The 18,355-nt window shown below is 37.3% G+C and overlaps 2 protein-coding genes and 1 long non-coding RNA gene across 4 annotated transcripts; 1 reads left to right on the top strand and 2 right to left on the bottom strand.

Annotated features, from left to right (window-relative positions):
- Positions 1–653: 653 nt before the first annotated feature.
- Positions 654–2,438, bottom strand: LOC126802097 (uncharacterized). The gene is made up of 6 exons (XM_050529645.1): positions 2,190–2,438; positions 1,999–2,094; positions 1,846–1,886; positions 1,522–1,624; positions 1,021–1,101; positions 654–901 (listed from the first exon to the last, which is right to left on the bottom strand). The coding sequence occupies exons 1-6, from the start codon at positions 2,358–2,360 to the stop codon at positions 845–847; spliced, it is 549 nt and encodes a 182-aa protein (XP_050385602.1). The 5' UTR covers positions 2,361–2,438; the 3' UTR covers positions 654–844.
- Positions 2,439–3,786: 1,348 nt separating this feature from the next.
- Positions 3,787–6,424, bottom strand: LOC126802696 (uncharacterized). 2 transcript variants are annotated; one of them, XR_007673003.1, is made up of 4 exons: positions 6,284–6,424; positions 6,026–6,113; positions 4,237–4,577; positions 3,787–4,132 (listed from the first exon to the last, which is right to left on the bottom strand). It is a non-coding gene; the product is annotated as an uncharacterized LOC126802696 (long non-coding RNA). The 2 variants fall into 2 exon arrangements; XR_007673002.1 differs by having other exon boundaries at positions 3,789–4,577.
- A 4,856-nt stretch (positions 6,425–11,280) lies between these two features.
- Positions 11,281–16,692, top strand: LOC126802296 (beta-ureidopropionase). The gene is made up of 6 exons (XM_050529906.1): positions 11,281–11,435; positions 12,395–12,502; positions 14,432–14,620; positions 14,709–14,936; positions 15,008–15,232; positions 16,106–16,692. The coding sequence occupies exons 1-6, from the start codon at positions 11,310–11,312 to the stop codon at positions 16,469–16,471; spliced, it is 1,242 nt and encodes a 413-aa protein (XP_050385863.1). The 5' UTR covers positions 11,281–11,309; the 3' UTR covers positions 16,472–16,692.
- Positions 16,693–18,355: the final 1,663 nt, after the last annotated feature.

Genomic DNA, 18,355 nt, shown 5'->3' with positions numbered 1-18,355 from the left:
CAACGATATAAAGAGGGGCAGCATTCTTTTTCGCACTAACTTCAGACCAATATTGCGAGTGATGGTCACTTTTCCTTGACGAATATGGATCACATTGTTCGAACAATAGAGTACTTAGAAAATGGTTTGGTATGCACAAAAAGCTTGATGTTTACGCATTCGAAGCACTCAGGTTGGAATTACTCACATGAAAAGATGATGTGGTACTTCATAAATACCTATATGTGCAATTGGCTGACACTGAATTCTTTGTTTAACAATGAAGATGGTGGACAGAGCTTGTTGATTTGTGAATTCATTTCTGGTCTCGAATCTCTTGCCATATATCCCAAAAACATGATCCCTACTACTCTTTTGTAATTTATGGTGCCTCCTACTTTGATCACCTTGATCTTCATCGAATTTGTTCTCCATCTAGAGAAAGTATGGTAAAAGCTTGAACCTCGAGACTCTAGAGAGTCTACGTCTGTTTGACTTGTGTCATGGCATTAAGATCATTCAAACTCTTCAGAATAAAATCTACTCAATAATTTTCTAAGAGGGTGAAAGCTGTCTATTTTAGCAAAAATCTCATGACAAGATCATAAAAAATCCCTAATTACTTAATTAGTGTTGGCTATCTCTCTATTTGGTTAGCATTATACTTGTAAAAATCAATAGAATATAGCTGAAGGAGCTGCATCAAGAACTATATTTGTATGAGTTTCCAGCATTAACGAAACATATATATCTGCGACGTCATTCTGAACTTACAAGGAGAATCAAACAATGACAGGACAAGAACATACGAAATAAATTGATTGAAAAGGTTCATGTGCAGGTTTTCTTGCCTAGGGTTCTTGTGTTAAGTTCTGTCCTCAACAAGCGAGTATTCAAGTTCTTCCTTTCGCCGCTCTAATTCCTGTGATTTTTCATGTAAACAAGTGATAAAATTAAACTTCCAAGATATAAATTTAGGATTCACACAGTTTTATAAGTACAATATATATAGATTTGGGTATCTGCTGACAATAAAGCTACCTCACGATCCTTAACTGCTTGATCCCTTGAAATTTCTTTCTTCTGGCGATAACGTTTGAGGCAGCCAATACATAGAATTCCCTTGAATAATCGAATGCCAGAGATTAGCTGTTTAGTTAGAATATATACTCAAGGGACCAAAAGGAATGCGGAAAACTGTAACTACGGGTATGATTTGATGAGCTAGTAAGTCAAACAAATTAGATACTACTAAATTCAGTAAAATATAAACCAAAATGGCAAAATGTGGCAAATGTACAAGTTATGTAATCATGAAGTCCTAAACCCAAGTCGAGCTAATTTTGATTGATGGAAGACATGCTAAACCAGTTGACGAAGCATTATTGACTTGATTAGGAAAACCAGCAATATACATCAATTAGATTGGTCAGAACAGAACAGGATCCGGAAAGGCTTAAATAGTTTCATAGATATGCATAAACATTAACGAACACATGCGCGCAAGCATGCCTGGACAATTGCCTGATTCAAGTAACTTACCAGAATCACATAAAGCACACCACAGGCAAGAAGCATATAGCTCGCTATGGTCTGAAGAAGAATAAGCTCCTCATTAGCAAATGCTCTTGTCATGACGGCAACACTAGTATGATGAATCACAAGTTCAGAAACCATATATAATATACTTTTGGTTGAAAATAAAAGCATAAACTTTGAACACACAGTCTATGACTCTAATGCTCGGGCTTATGTCTGGTGTTCATGTCATGATTTGTATCTTCTCAGTTTTGGAACAAAGGTGCAGGTAAAAGGCTACATTAAATTGAAGAAACAAGAAATTTCTTTCAATTTGAAGAGACTTACAAGATTTGTAGCATGCCCCTACTAACCCAGTAGTCGAATACCTGAAAACAATGAACTAAATACTGAAAATGGATCACAAAAAAGGAAAACATTTGAAGCAATAACAAAAAAATTGTCAGAAATTTAATTTGGCCAAAGGCCTAAACGACGAACCTTCCAGAATTTAGTAATGAATTCCAACTCGGTCTCGGCCACAATCACAAGAATAGCCATGAGAACAGCATAACACCGAAATATACCATTGAAAATCTACAATAATGAACAATCACCAATCAATATATATATATATATATATATATATATATGCAACGAGAGAGAGAGAGAGAGAGAGAGAGAGAGAGTACATCAGCTCCGTCCTTGAAGGATTCAATGGCGGAGAGGATGTTGACGACGATACAGAAAAGAGCTATGAAAGCAGTGATGACACTGAAGCAGCGACACAGCACCAAGAAAGGGTCGGGCCTCACTCTCGGTTTGCTGCCACTACTACCTGACGCACCGCTCTCTCCCTCCATTTCTCTGATCTTGTACTAGTTAAGCTATAACTTATACTTTGAAATTCCCTCTTCTTTCTCTCTCTTTTTTCATCACTACATGTATATATATATATATATATATATATATATATATATGCACCTCCTGCATTAAACCTTCACCTGTTAGTCTGTACCCAACTCTAACGGGGCCCTTCTTTATTTTCCTCTTCCCTTTCAGAGTAACAGTCCCCAGGTCGACACAAATTCTAGGTTTTGCTGTACGCTCATCTGTACCAAATTCTCAAATTCACACTGAATATTCCTCATGAGTCATGACTCTATCCTCTCACGTATCAATCACAAATTGTGACTCGACGCATATATATCCTTTATTAGGGTACCGTGCAGATAGAAAGTATCCACGTACGTTGTTAAGTCGGTAAAGATTCCAATTTCTATTACGTACTATATATTAGAGAGCATATGTTATAATTAATTAATTTGGTTTATATGGCACACAAACACTTGAAGAAGTCTAGAAACACACTAAGGTCGGTAAGGTGGCCATGCCACTTTGTTACTTCAAAAAAATTTCTTTAACTTCCACGTACAGAATCAGCCAGATAGTCAGATACTTTTCTCAATAATAATAATAATAATAATAATCAGCCAGGTAGCTTTCTTCAGAAGGAATTTTACTGAGATCGATCAAATTAACTCGCGAATGTTCTTGTAGGCCTATCACTTGCTTCTTCTTCATCTTCACTGGATCATTTGGATGCTACTAGATGAACTGCCGGCATAAACTCCTTGTAGCAAATGTCACATACTTTTTCTCCGAATTTGTCTGATCATCTTCTTCGGCCTCATAAGTTATTATTCCATCACTCCAGCTAGGCTCATCTTGTTTTAATGTTAGCTACCTCCCTTGGTTTATTACCTATATTAATATTGGAGTAGTTGAACTACTAGCAAGTGATACTTCTGCCTCTTGCACAGATTGGTGAGGACTAATTAAGGACTTTTAAAATCACTATCTGAGACTAATTAAGATCGGAGCATGAACAGAAGAGGATGTAGAAGAAGATTGAGAAGGACTAACACATAATTATTTCAGTGTATGGTTGCTTGCTGGCCATTAAACTAGTAATTTTCTTATTAATCAATAAGACTAGAAAGTTGCCCGCGCTTTGCTGCGGTTTCAATAAATCTTTTAGGTGGTATTATTACATTGCATTACAATATGTAAGCCAAAACATTAGAAACAGAGGGAAAGTCCTAACCAAAAAGAGGGCATAAAGTCAGCAATGTTCAGATTTATATGCACAAAAAGGAAAAGCAGGTGATCTTAATTATGTAATTCCGAAAGCAGCTAATCTGATATGACTTCCTTGTCCAAAAAAGAGTATATCCTAATTTACAGCCAACTATATATGCAGTTGCCTCTATATATATATATATATATAAGCATTATCTTGTTACAGAAGTTAGGAGCTCCAATTTCTTCTGGAGTCTGCCCAAAAAAGTTGTTTTGTCCACACTTTTCTTCAAACAATTTCACAGATACTTATAATTGAGATGTAGCAAAGAAGATGAAAAGATATAAGCTAATGTCTGGTAAGTCATTGCACCAAAATGAAAGTAATTAAAGGAACAAAGTAGGTAACAACATTGAAAGCTTGCAAAGAACCGCAAGAGTAAAAGAGGATGCTTGTGCTACTAAGTATCCCAGTCGAGTGGATCAAGTTATGGACCAATGACTGCTAAATTCCCTGGTTTTTGTGGTAAAAACATCAACAGACCTGTTTTTGCTGGTTCAAAATTCGAAATTACAATTAACTAATTTTCAAGGAATAATATCGAGAAGATCCCGATTACACTCACAAATAATAAGATTTCAAAAATTCACCTGCACCTCTTATATATTGTTATTTTGACGATTAAATAGGGAGTGAACTTTGTTTCCACAACAATAGAAGAATGTCCCTATTTGAAGCAATAACATTACGTATCACATTTATATTACAGAGTAGTAGTTTACTTCATTACAGAGCAGTACTTTAATTAGTAAAATCTGAAATGTAAATGGAATTTATAATTCGTATGAACATATGATGAAAATGAAGCTCAAGTAGTTGAAAAAAAAACTTTTACCGTATCTAGTATCAGACATGCACCTACATGCACATTGCAACTTCTTTATCTCCCTCTCTGCCTCTTTTTTCAAATATTCTGGTATTCCAGTGTGTAGATGAACTGTCCAAATGGGAAGAGCCCACACCAAGTAAGAGCAAACCCGTAACTTTGAAAACCACCATACAATATCCCATAATCAATCATTTTCTCTGTCCACTGAATTAAAATAATCACTGATACATTAAAAATAGTTTTTTTTCTATTGTGTTCTTTTCAGTAATTTGGTGCATTATACATCTTTAAATATTTCAAATAAAACCAATTTGGACAGACACAAACACTATAAGCGTCAATAATATAGCTTACTGAACTACAATATTGGATCTAAAAATACCCGAAGTTATGATGTTTTCAAAGTAGAAATTTTAGGCGTTGATTGAATTATTTTGTCATATCCAACTCATGAGTGACATGAATGCAAAATCATGAATCTGTTCTGCCAATTAAGTTGCTAATGAGACCAATTATCACGATGGTAGAAGTCAAAACTTTTCATTCAGTATTCGTTACATTGCTAAGAAAATTTTATCATGCGGTGACAATGTAAAATAACATGTGAAATACTTGAAGCAATATTTTGCAAAATTAAAGAGCTATACTTCCGGTGATGGAAAATCTAATGAAATGAAACTGAATAAAACCAACCAAAAGATGGATATAATGGCACAGCTAGACTAAGTTCTTTTCTCTATCTCTACTGTTATTCTAATAGTTTGGTTATATATATATAATATGCATCTTCATAATTCACATGTGCTCTCTGTATATCTGTACCATATAAGAACAACAAACATCCTAGGCCATAAACAGAGTTCCGGGCTTCAGTAACAACTAACAACTAATGTGAACAGTATAATATAAAGGTATTGGGTTCTTTCTTTACTCTAAATGTAAGTCTGACTCCTTATTCACTGCTAGATCATCAGTTGGTCTCTCTATGATTTCATTACTTTCTAAGCTATTGAAGACTGTTAGGAAATTAGGGCATTGTGATATTACTTTGTTATTTTGTGTAAATGGACTTCTGCTTTTGTGATAATGATCATATACTGGTCACTTAGTGGTCTATTGACTTTGCTCTAATTACAAAGAGCAAGAGGTCCCAAATATGACTTGCATCAACAACATAAAACGAAAAACAATGATGAAACATAAAGATAAGTACCCCAATAGGCCTAATTTTAAAACCCATTTCACCAACAATACCTGTAGTTATGATAGTGATGCGTTCAGTGCAAGGATATATGGATAAACTCTTCAACCATATATAATGATCTATTCAACTTACACTTCCTCTCCTCATTATGTACACATAGACACGTAATCTAATCCAGGTTTGCTAAATTTAATTTACCTAATTCAATTAAGTTTTATTACTATTTCAATCCAAAAGGTAAAGAAAGAACGAAAAGTTAAAACAACAAACCAACAAAACTCATATGACAGCATAGACAAATCATACTTCTAACGAATTAATAGAGGCAAATGAAAGTAAGAGGAAATATTACCAAAAGGAACAAACAGTGCATTCTCCAAATCCAATCCAAACCAAACGCAGATAACTTCGACCAACTATTCAACCACATCAGCCAACTTCTGCGTTAAAAACAAATAAATCAGTCAGACCTCCTCCACATTCCAATTACATCCAATTAACTGCAGATAGACGAAATGTAGGATCAAGATTCAAATCCAAAAAAAAAAAAAAAATAGATTATCAACTGGAAACCCAAAACACAATCGGGGAATAACCCGATATCAGTTACCTTCAAAAGCCGCCATTCTCGCTGTTTTCGTTTTCGCAACCAGAAAAGCTCTTCAACAGAGCACAGCGAGTAGCAGACCCATTACACTGATAGAAAATTTGGGGTTGAGAAAGGAATCCAGATCGGTATAGAAGGTTCGTGATCGAGCGCGGAGTATAAAATCTGACGCGTGGCGATGGCCACTGATTTTTATACCTGGTCGAATGGCAGGACTGTAATTAACGCGCCAGTGAGGGCAAAACAATAATTTCACCCGAGTTTAGCTACAGTGCGGGGAACAGTAACTCAAAAATAATATATATCAAATTGTGAAGGGGTCAAAGTAGCGGCGAGAAAGCTTGTGAGTGGAGCGTGGCAAGATTGACTTTTGCCTATCATGTCACACCCCAGGATCATTTCCAGTCCCGAAATTCAGCAGTAATCGCCGTAGTCTTAAGATAATATCAATCAATACTGGATTCTACACAGTGACAGTGCCAACTTACAACTATAAGGCTATAGGATAAGTAAATACTAGTAAATTTGGGTTAAAAATAAAGGAAGCTCAATTTATTAAATAAATACGAATAAGCGGAAGGTATAAAATAAAATGAAAGTTTAAGTATGACATGAGAAAAATGTGTCATCATAATAAATACAGGCCAAAGAAAACAACTGCATGATTGAAATGAAAAGTAACAGAGTACGCGTCGTGCAATTCTTAAAGTAGAAACGAAGATTGGGTAAACATAATATAAAGGTTATAATATATTAGTGGACATTTCAGCGATCGACAACTCCAGTTTGAAATATGGTCGATCGACACAAGTAGATGTGATCGGTATATATATTTAGGAAACCCGTAAAAATTTTGTCAGTTTTTGGACATGGTTTGATCGTTGGTACCAACAGTCAACTAAAAAAAGAGGCGTTTTAACATATTGAAACTTCATTTACCGGGACTTTTCCAAATATATTTCATAAGTGAGACTACGCATGATAAGTAACAAAAATTATGTGATTTCAGATTAACGGTTTTTGGCGTTCGCATATTTGTAATAGATCCTCCCTTAGGGCATATTAGTAGTGTTTTCGATTTACCGAAAATTCCGACGGTCAAACGAGGTCTGAATTGGATGAAATTTTTATAGGGTCACTAAATATATATACCGATCACATTGGCCACTGTCGATCGATCCTGAGAAGTTTCCTTCATATAGTCACTTCATAATACGATAGTTTTATTCTAAACCTAATATAAAAGTTATGACACTTAGGTGATCACCAACTCTAGTTCGAAATATGGTCGATCGACACCAGAAGATGTGATCGGTATATATATATATATATATATATATTAGGGACCTCGTAAAAATTTCGTCCGTTGTGGACATGGTTTGAACGTTCGTACCTACGGTCAATAAAAAAAGAGTTGACATATTGTGTAATAACCCGATTTTTCGGAACAATTATTGGATTGTTTTTAAATTTATAAAGTTTGTGAAATTCATTAAAAATGTTTGTTTCGCTTTGCGATGTCGGAAATCAAAAACGGAACCGATATCGGAATGTGAATTAGAAAAACGTTACGTTTTCGCGACGTGAGAATCGAATTTTACTCTGTCGCTTGTTTGTGAAAGCTTCATTCACGAAAGTTGTAGATCCGTCGATACGAGTTCGTGGACATGTCATGCGTTATAATCGGACGTCGTACGTGAAACTTATTAACGATGGAAGTTAGTTTCCGATTTAGAAAGGGGTATAAAAGGGAATTTTATGGAGTTAGGGTTTTCGGAAACCCTCACCCCCCCCCCCCCCGCCTCCCTCATTCTGTCTCCCCGATTTCTCTTTCTCTCTCCCTCAGAAATTTCGCCGCTAAAGATCTTTGTCCCTGGGCCGCCGTGGCTCTCACCGCCTCGCCCAAAAGCACCGCACGACCCACCTCAACAACCCTCGAGCTCACCGCACCTTGCCTCGCCGCCGTGAAGCCGTGCGACGTCGCCAAAGCTTCTGCGTTTTCCTCTGCCGTGTTCCTCCGCCAACGGTGTGCTCGAGGCAAGCTCGCCTCCACCTCTCTTCACCTCTAGAGCCATCAACGACAAGGTTTGAACCTCGATTCGCCGCACGCCCTCGCCTCTGCTCAAATCGACAACGCCGGCCTCTCAAGCTTCTCCGGCGACAAATCCGACGTCTCCAAGGTCAAATCGAGTTGAGGTTTAGCTTAGGATGATTATTTGGCTTGTTGTGATTGTTTTAATTAGAGATCGGAGAAGGAGGAGGAGGGTGGAATACCGCCGCCTTAGGCGGTGCGTGTGGGTGCGTAAGGTAGGTAGGAGGTGGCAGGAGGCCGTGGAGGAGAAGAGGGGAAGGAGAGGAGAGGATTTGGGGCGGCGGTGCTGTGCTACGGGCCGGTTTTAGAATCAGCGTGTGGGCCCCACGCGCGGTCGTCGAAGGTGGCGCGTGAACAGTGAATTAAAAAACAGTAATTTTGTAAAAATTTATTTTTACGTACTGTAAATGTAAAAGTGATTTACGCACGGTAAATGTGAATTTATTTTACGTACGGTAATTATAAATGTAAATTACGTACAGTAAATGTAAAAGTAATTTTAGAAGGGTAAATCGTAATTATTATTTACTGAGACAGTATTTTACGATTGAATAGTATATATACGTACATAAATACGTAAACAGTATGTACTCATACATAAATACGTGATTAATATGTATTTGTACAGTAAAACATGAATAGTAAATACATGAATAGTAATACGTGAACATTAATTTGGTAAAAACCAGAAATTGCTGAACAATAAAATATTATTACTATGTCGACATTTAAGGTTTTACGTAACGATTCTATATTCACTTCTTATCTTTTAGAATGGTGGAAATTTCGCTCAGGATTATAAGGTGAGTAAAATCTCAAAATGACGAATCTACCCTTGCGGAGATTCAGGAATATGCTAAAGTTTAAAGAATGAACTATGATATGTATTTGATATGGTGGATTGTGTATGTGTATAAAATATAAATGGTAAATATGTACATATATGGTTTGCTATATTATATACTGTCGTAATTTCTGTTGTGAATAAGTTCATTTTGGTGTTGAGATATATATATTGAGCATGTTGATTCGATTGTACAATATAATGTGATGATTATTGTACGTGGTTTTAACATTGAGTTTTGTAAAAACGTTTTTGTCTTCGGACGTGTTTTTTTTGTCTTCAGACGTGTTAATGTCTTCGGACGTGTTTTTCTGTCTTCGGACCAGTCTTCAGACGTGTTGGCATGTCGGAACTTAGCCTTTGGCCGGGCAAAAGTTATGATACAGTTAGAGCTCTAGTCTGTCTGTCGGGGTACTACATAAGAGGTAACATATGGGTTATCGGCTTATGAGTACCCATATTTTGGATATTGGGTAGCAGGTGGTTGCCCAATGTCGGTGGCGTACTATCATGAGGGGTGACAGAGGTGTACCAGCGCTCATGAGTACCCGTATTATAAATGCATTCGGGTAAATAGAGGTGTTGCCCAATTTCTCATGAACACATACATTTTCATTTTATTAGACAACTAGATGGGCCATCTAATGACTCATGAGTGCATTTATGATTGATGTTTTGTGGAGTTTCGTATATATTGTTATGCGAGTTATATTGTTGTTTTACTTATACGAGTTACAAAGCTTACTGGGTTTGTGTTTACAATCCCGATGCACCTATTCGATGGTGTAGGGGATAATTCCGCAGGTGTGGATTAGCGGAATCGACGGACAACTTCGAAGACCTTGAAGTTGTTTTTATTTTATCTTGTGGTGAGGATTTGTGAGGATTTTACATTTCCATTTGATATAATGTTGAATTATAAATTTGGTTTGTAATAATCGATTAGACTGAGTTATATTTTGAACTCAGTAATGATCCTCTGTGACCTTAAACTGATTTCGATTTTATTGAGATTGTTTTAGAGTTTTTCATGAGTACAAATTTGAGTTTCATACTCGAAATTTTGGGGTTGTGACATATTGAAACTCCATTGACCGGTGCTTTGCTAAATAGGTTTTCTTTTTGTGACCGTGTACGATAAGTTGCAGGTGCTCTTGCTAGTCTTGCAGAACTTCGAGCTGGTTACCCATTTTCGGGCCAGAGGCCGGTGGGCTGTGAGGGGTCCCCGGTGGAACGGTGGTGGAGAGCAGAGAAAGAACCGTACCTAAAAGCATGGGTTGGGAGGGAGGGATATGTGAATTCCTTGGCATCGGAACCAGGCTCTAGATACTAGATGATGGGTGAAGAATGGAGAGGACAAAAGCAAAGGGAAATAACAACTAGATTCAATTCATTTTAAAAGATGGATGCCTACAAGGGGAGAAATTCTTTTGTACGCTAACTGCACCACCTGTCATATACCCATCCAATAACAAATCGACACGTGTTAACTTTATCCCACCTCCATTCGGCTAAGCCCGTTGCCGAGCTCGGGGGAGATCATAGGGCCCTGGACAGTAGCGGCGAGGTTGGGATCGGAGACATGGAAAGACTTCACGGCGAAAGTGGCAGCCATGAAGCCGACCTGGTTGCCGGAGGGTGGAGTCGTAATGGCGGACGGCGACGAATTGGGAGAAGGTGAAGTTAATCCGGGAAGAAAAGGGAAAAAAGATGAAGAAATGAGAATTATGGTGAGACACGTGTCGATTTTATTATTGGATGAGTATATGACAGGTGGTGCGCACGGAAGAATTTATGCTACAGAGGAGGGTTTGCATACATATAGCTAGCTTCACCCGCAGGGACAGCTGTTCTACTGGAACTTACTACTACCAACAGGTTTGGGCTACAAGACTGGGCCACATGGGCTGATACAAATGAGGAATGCTAAAAGAGATCCTCACAAGACCCAACAATGTATTTTTTTGTCCTCTACTGTATTTTATCAGGTGCTCTCTCTTTTATTCCCAGCGAGACTTTTGAATCTCTGTTTCAAGTCTCAAGTGGACCAAACGCCGAGAGGAAGAAGAAGAAGAAGAAGAAGAAGAAGAGAGATGGAAGACAAGAATGGGGGGCAGAAAGTGGAAGAATCAAGCAAGGCCTGCAGTGACGGCTCCGTCTGTGGCTACGACTCTCTCCACCACCTCCTCCGCGCCAATCTCAAACCCCATCTCTTCCAGGTGTTTCCCATCTTTCTCATTTTCTTGGTTTTCCATTGTCAATTCTTATATTACCCTTAGCATATCTATAAATCTGAATCCAACTCACATGTTCAATTTAGAATCTAGCTTACTATTTGAACTACCTGATTATATAATTCATATAAAGCTTTGTCTTTTCCATGTTTCATTCCTTGAATGAGTCTACTGGGCTGACAGAACAGCAGTTTAAGTGAATAGGATCACATTCAAACTACTCCCTGAATTCCAGAGTTTTTTTTATAGCAAGCAAGATGATCAGTTCAAAGAAGCATACAATTTTGAAAAAGTTGGGTTTTTTTTTTTTCAATCAGACCATGAAGTTGAAGCCTTTTTTCGTGCTCGCTTTTTGCCAAATATAATCTATTTTGTCCAACTGCAAATATCAGCTTGGAAACTAAGCACAACAGGTGTTGTCGTCGCATCATCAATTCTTTAAGCTTGTCCAACGGTGTCAAAAAGTGTCGTGAAAGAGCATTAAGAGCTAGGTTGCCTAGTGGACATTGCAAACCCTCAATCTGTATAAGCAGCAGAATAGATTAACAATGCAATTTATAATCCTACAGCAACTCTCAGAAAATTGTTCTCAGTCATTCTCTCCTTCTTAGTGGTTCGTTGAATTTATTTGGCATTTGGATTTACAGCAATGTCTGCAATGTTGAAATTGTCATTTGAAAGGGTATCTGAAACAGTGAAATGTTCACCTCATTTTCGTGTTTCTTTTCTGAAATGAATTTTCGTCATGCTGGTTTTAGTTGTCTTGAATTTCGTGCTTCTTTTTTTATTCTTTGCTTGGGCCTTTTAGGCCTTCTTTGTAACCAACAAAAAGAAAAACGGAGAAGTTCTTGCAATATTAAATGAAGTCGTTCGGACATGAGACTTTATCATTGCTCACAAATATGTTCTGTCACTTGTTGATGGTACAAATTACTACTTTTCAGGAAGTCAACCGCATTCTCCTAGGTTTGAATTGTGGGAAGGCACTAGAAACAAATTCTGTTCCAGAATCTGCGAAAGCACTCTCGTCAGAACATGACTTTGACCTCCAGGTAATCAATTACTTAACTGTTGCATAATGACCTGCATTACCATGCTCATACCAACAGTTCAAAATCAATGGAATTTTGACAGGGAGGTCCCTGTTAGCACATTTTAATGTGTGTGGCATTCAGTGTTTAGTGTCTATAAGAATACAAGCTCGCCCATCATCTTCCAATCTCTAGTCAAAACTACATAGATACAACTATTTGGTCACTGAGCTCACATATAAAGGGGGTAGTTGTTTCTCCAATTCTCAATTAAAGTTCAAATTACATTGTACTTTTGGATGGGGAGATTTATCGAAAAAAGAAAGAGGGTTGCTTGGAAGTGATTGGATATTTCAAGAGAAATGCGATACTCTATGATATGTGGTCAATAGAAGTAAAAATGGGCTGTAAGCAAATTGGTGCTATTCCCATGTTTTTAATTCGGAACCTTAGCCGAAGTCCTTGGAAATACATGGCAAGGCACGAATCCTTTTCTGCTAAAGGCTGCTTTCTGGTTGGTAATTGGCAGTGGTAAAGTTTGGCAAGAGAGATGGACTATTGGAGAATTTTTTGCCATTAGATTTTGCTGTGTATAGATTATCACATTATCAAATTTTCATTAGGGTTTAGGTGTGGTAACTCCTTTGTTCATTTCATTAACTCCTTCAGGTTTGAAACTTAGACGATCCCTGAAGGGTTACTTATGTCCGTATTTCCCGAGTTAGAGGGTAAGGTGCTCGGTTAAATCCAGAGTTCCAGGCCACGCAAATAAGGTGGTTACTGGAGTTGTGTGGGAGGATCTCTTTTAAACCTATCTTGAGCATTAGACGGAAAATATAGAAAGCTAAAGTACTTTCTAAGGTAAGGGGCTAACCTGCAGTATTGCTTATGTGAAGAAATAATTATTTGTGACATGGTATAGTGGAGAAGACCTGTTTGTCTTCCTAAGGAGTGTGAATCATTCGTTTTTACAACATTTGGTTGGCTCCATGGAAGAAAGGGGGAGTCTAATCTGAGTTGAGGAAATCAGCCTGAATGTGTTGTCTTGTGGATATTGTTTTGTGGGGCTAAGGAAGGTACTGGTCTTGTCATATTTTGCATATATGCTGTAATGGATGTCTTCAAGATCATTTGGGTGGATCCTTGGAGAGAATTAAAAGAGTACATGAGAATGTGGGACCATTATTATAATGTTCTTGCATAACTACTGGAAACCAGCTGTTTAATAGCTTAACAAATTTGAATAGTTCTGCCCGTACATGTGTTTGTGTTTAAACTGTATTTTTGGTGGTTTGTAGTCTTTAATAAAGGTCTTATGCAATCCAAATGAGAAAGTTCAATCCCAGTTCAAACCATACGGTCTCCAACTCTCCAAGTCTTATGCAATCCAAATGAGAAAGTTCAATCCCAGCTCACCTCTCGTAGTACTTCTGTTCAGCTAATTAGCAAGTTGTTCTTTCTTCTGGGCCATGACATACCTTATCTCTTTAAGGACTTAGAGCTTTACCTTTTCTTCAGTGTATTAGGAGTTTCCACTTTCCAGAAAGATGAGTATTCCTTCTAACTTCTAAGTGTTTTTTGGCAATGCAAGCAAATAGATCTGATTCATATCCCCCAAATTTGCTTCACTCCATATTATCAATTGAAAGGTTTTAACGTTTTACCTTTAGCTAAAACAAAAAATGTTCGTACAGAATTGAAGTTTTTTTTTTTTTTTTTTTTTTTTTTTGCTCCTGCAATACATTGCTGCTTTAATTAGTCCCAAGGTCCCATCACAACAGAGTATGCTTTGTTTCCGTTTAGCTTGTTGAGATTCTTTGTTCCCCTTTGGTTTCATTTACCTGTTTATGTAATTGACTTTTAATATCTGCACGTAATTCCCACAGTCGGTCCATACATCAATGTTTCCTCCTGCTGTGTTATGCATTGTTGATCTGTATACTCTTTCAGGCTTTCTGCTTTCATGCGGACAACGAGTTGTTAAGGGAACCTCGAATGGTCAGGGTTGGTCTCATTCAAAACTCTATAGCTGTTCCAACGACTGTGCACTTTCAGGACCAGAAAAGGGCCATCTTTGCGAAATTAAAGCCAATAATCGATGCTGCAGGTGTTTCAGGAGTAAACATTTTATGCTTGCAGGTTTGCCAGTATGCCAAGGCCCTCATTTTAATAACTTTTTACTTGGCATCTGAAAATTTAAGCAAATCTATGTAAATGTCTCTTCTAGGAAGCATGGACAATGCCGTTTGCCTTTTGTACCCGGGAGAAGAGGTGGTGTGAATTTGCAGAGCCTGTAGATGGGGAATCAACACAATTTCTGCAGGCTCTCGCAAGGAAATATAACATGGTCATCATAAGTCCAATTCTTGAGAGGGATGTCAATCATGGAGAGACTCTCTGGAACACTGCAGTAATAATTGGAAATCATGGCAACATAATTGGCAAGCATCGAAAGGTAAATAAATTGGTATATCTCCTGTTGCATACGTTTCTGTTGAAGGTGTATTGACCAATGATAGTGGACAGAATCATATACCAAGAGTTGGGGACTTCAACGAGAGTACCTATTATATGGAAGGAAATACTGGGCATCCAGTGTTTGAGACTGCTTATGGAAAAATTGCAGTAAATATATGTTATGGAAGACATCATCCTTTGAATTGGTTGGCATTTGGCTTGAATGGTGCAGAGATTGTCTTCAACCCTTCTGCCACTGTTGGTGAACTCAGTGAACCAATGTGGCCCATTGAGGTTATCTTCTTATCATCGCCTTCTTTCCATGGATTGCTGCTTTGCTTTGCTTTGACATTTAAAAAAATAAAAAATAAAAAATCTTTGCTTTGTGCTAGCTTTCAATTCATTATCACTATCATGCAATCGACTTTTAATATGTTACCATTAAGGTTATTTCTGCAGCAACTATACCTAAAGTTTGCATACACTCGCTATCGCTATGGTATGGACCTACATCAAAAAGTTTATGATTATAGCAGTAACGTTTTTGGTCATTTTTCTGTTTTTTTTTTTGGCTTTAACATTTGACAAGCCAAAAAAAGAAAGGGGGGAAGGGGGTACAGATGCGCAGGGAAATGGATATTATTCTCTGTTTTTTCTTTTAAAGATCAAATACTGTAATTGACTAAACAAACAAACATCTGTGAGTACTTTGACCTGCAAATCAATCTCTTGAAAAATGAACTTGCTCCTGTTTTCCAGATATAATTTTAATCAAATGACTCTACTATAAAATCCTACAAAATTAAATGCACAATAGGTACGGCATCAATGGATAAGAAATATCATTATTAGTAGCTAATCTAAAGTTTATCACAACACTCTAGGGAAGATGTCCTTTTCCTTCTTAAAAAAAGGCCCACTTGGTTTCTTAATTTTCCTTGTGCTTAAACTTAATGAAATGGGTGAATATACAACATCTGTTTTATATATGCTGTTGCAGCATGGTCCTAGGTGATTTTTTTTTCCGGTCAGAATCAATGTTTTTAGGCTGTGTAAAGAACTAAAGATAAATTTATTTTGTTTAAGTGCCGGATGAGGTATTCTTTGTACTACTCCCAGTTGTCAGTTGACATAAGTTACACAACATTGAACGGTTTTGTTTTGTAGGCTCGCAATGCTGCAATTGCAAATAGTTACTTTGTTGGATCAATCAATCGTATCGGGACAGAGGTTTTCCCAAATCCATTTACGTCTGGTGATGGCAAGCCGCAACATTCAGACTTTGGGCATTTCTATGGGTCAAGTTATTTTTCTGCCCCAGACTCCTCGTGCACCCCTTCTCTATCACACCATCGTGATGGGTTGTTGATATCAGACATGGACCTCAACCTCTGTAGGCAGATTAAAGACAAATGGGGATTCCGAATGACTGCTCGTTATGAGCTCTATGCCGATCTGCTTGACCGTTATCTGAAGCCAGATTTTGAGCCCCAAGTCATTTCTGATCCCATGTTACATAAGAAGACTGCATAATATGTCAAAAGACTGTAACAGTTTATGCAGGTTATTGCACCAGAAGCTTGCACAGTGCAAGATGCAGTTCAAATAAATATGTGCCCAGCTAAGAATGTACTGTTTCTCAAATTTGCTTGTAGATATAATAATATTCATGGAAAAGAAACGTTTGTAGATAAATTTGTAATCTCCATTAAAATGTGAAAAGAAAAAAGATATGAAGAATGTGAACCAATGCCCGTAAACCTGTGGTCGATTCTATAGTTAGACTTTATGCATCTGAGGACCATGAGGAACTCTTCTTGCTCATCATTTCCTCACTCTTAACCTACGATGCACGGAAGCTTCACTGGAGGTCCGATTCCTGCTTCGGAATCGAAATCAAAAGCGGAAGCGTCCGGAAGCGCGGTGGAAGTGCGGTTCCGAAAAAGAAGATTTTGGAAGTGTTGCGGAAGCGCAAGCTTCTGGATTGGAAGCGTCGTTGAAGCGCGAGAATTATTGGGTTTTTATAGTTTTTTTTTCTCTTTTCCGGTTCTAATATAAATTTATCTTAAAATCTCCATATTCTAAGGACTCGATAATTCATGAAAATAAATTAAAATCTAGAATTGAATGAAAACCCTGAAAACATACAGTTGAAGCGTCGTTCAAGCAAGTTGAATGAGATTTGAAGATTTGTTTGAGTTTTTAGTTTTGTGTGAGACAACAAGGGCATATAAGATTCATATATATTTGGAGCAAGATACTGATTGAAACTAGATGAATGAAAAATCAATGCTGTGGATTTTGAGGCTAGACTAAGATAAAGTTCAGAGAGAGAGCGCAAAGTCATTCAGCTTTAGGGCGCGCCGTTTATTGCAAAATGTAGATACATACATTTTTGATTTCACACACTTGGTCAGTGTGATTAGAGAGCTCGTCAGGTGTATGATGGATTAACTGAAAAGTGATGCGCATCATTTGTGGTTAACATAATACTAACTACTAGTATCATGTTAGTTATTCAAGTGTTTGTGTTGTTTATTCTAGGACATTACAAAATGTTTATTGGGCTAATTTTTATCATATTGTTCTTATATAATGTTTTAGCAATTAATTTATTATTTTATATAATATATTTTTAGATATAAATATATATTATTTTATTATGACGCTTCTAAAACGTACACGCTTCTAAAAAATTAAAAAAAAATCGCTGTCGTACTACAAACGTTTTACTTCCACGTACCCACACCCGATTCCATGTAGCTTAGCTCTTAACATGCTTCAAACTTCAAAGTATGACCAATTTGATATTGTCTGTGAAATGGTAAATTACTGCAATCACGTAAAGTCTACCATAGGCCATGGAAGGATCCCAGTTGGCTGATGTAGACCTAAAGTTGCCTGCAATAGTGTTTCAAATAAGAAGAGATGTGAGGGGCTAGTTTCATCTATCATTCATGAGAAACTCTTAATTTTTTAATCAATCTAATTACCTAGATTGAAAAAAAAAACTTAATTTAGTTTGATTTTCTCCTAAAAGAAGTAATATCCATTCACTGCGATCTTTGAGATTGCAACAAGTGTAATACATTTGTATCGAAAAGAAAAAACAAGAGTATAGTACATACACCTAAGGCCAAATGGCAATTGAAATGCAAGCTCTAGAAGCAGGTGGCATAGCAAGAATCATGCACACTTGACCTAAATAAGGAAACCCTTTTATGATTCATGCTTGCTCACTTGAAAATCTCATATAAAATTGTTTTCCATTTCAGGTAACATTTGCCACATATTTGCCGCGTAGATATGCCAAAACAGCAGACCATGGCAATAGCCATGCACTTATTATTGTTGACCAACTGTGTTTGAATGCTACTTCATTCTCCTACCTCCACTCCAGATTAGTTTATAAATTAT

The sequence above is a fragment of the Argentina anserina genome, chromosome 7 (assembly GCF_933775445.1).
Source record: "Argentina anserina chromosome 7, drPotAnse1.1, whole genome shotgun sequence".
NCBI classification, from domain to species: domain Eukaryota; kingdom Viridiplantae; phylum Streptophyta; class Magnoliopsida; order Rosales; family Rosaceae; genus Argentina; species Argentina anserina.
Note: the sequence above shows the minus strand (reverse complement) of the source record. Positions and strands in the feature narration are given on the sequence as shown.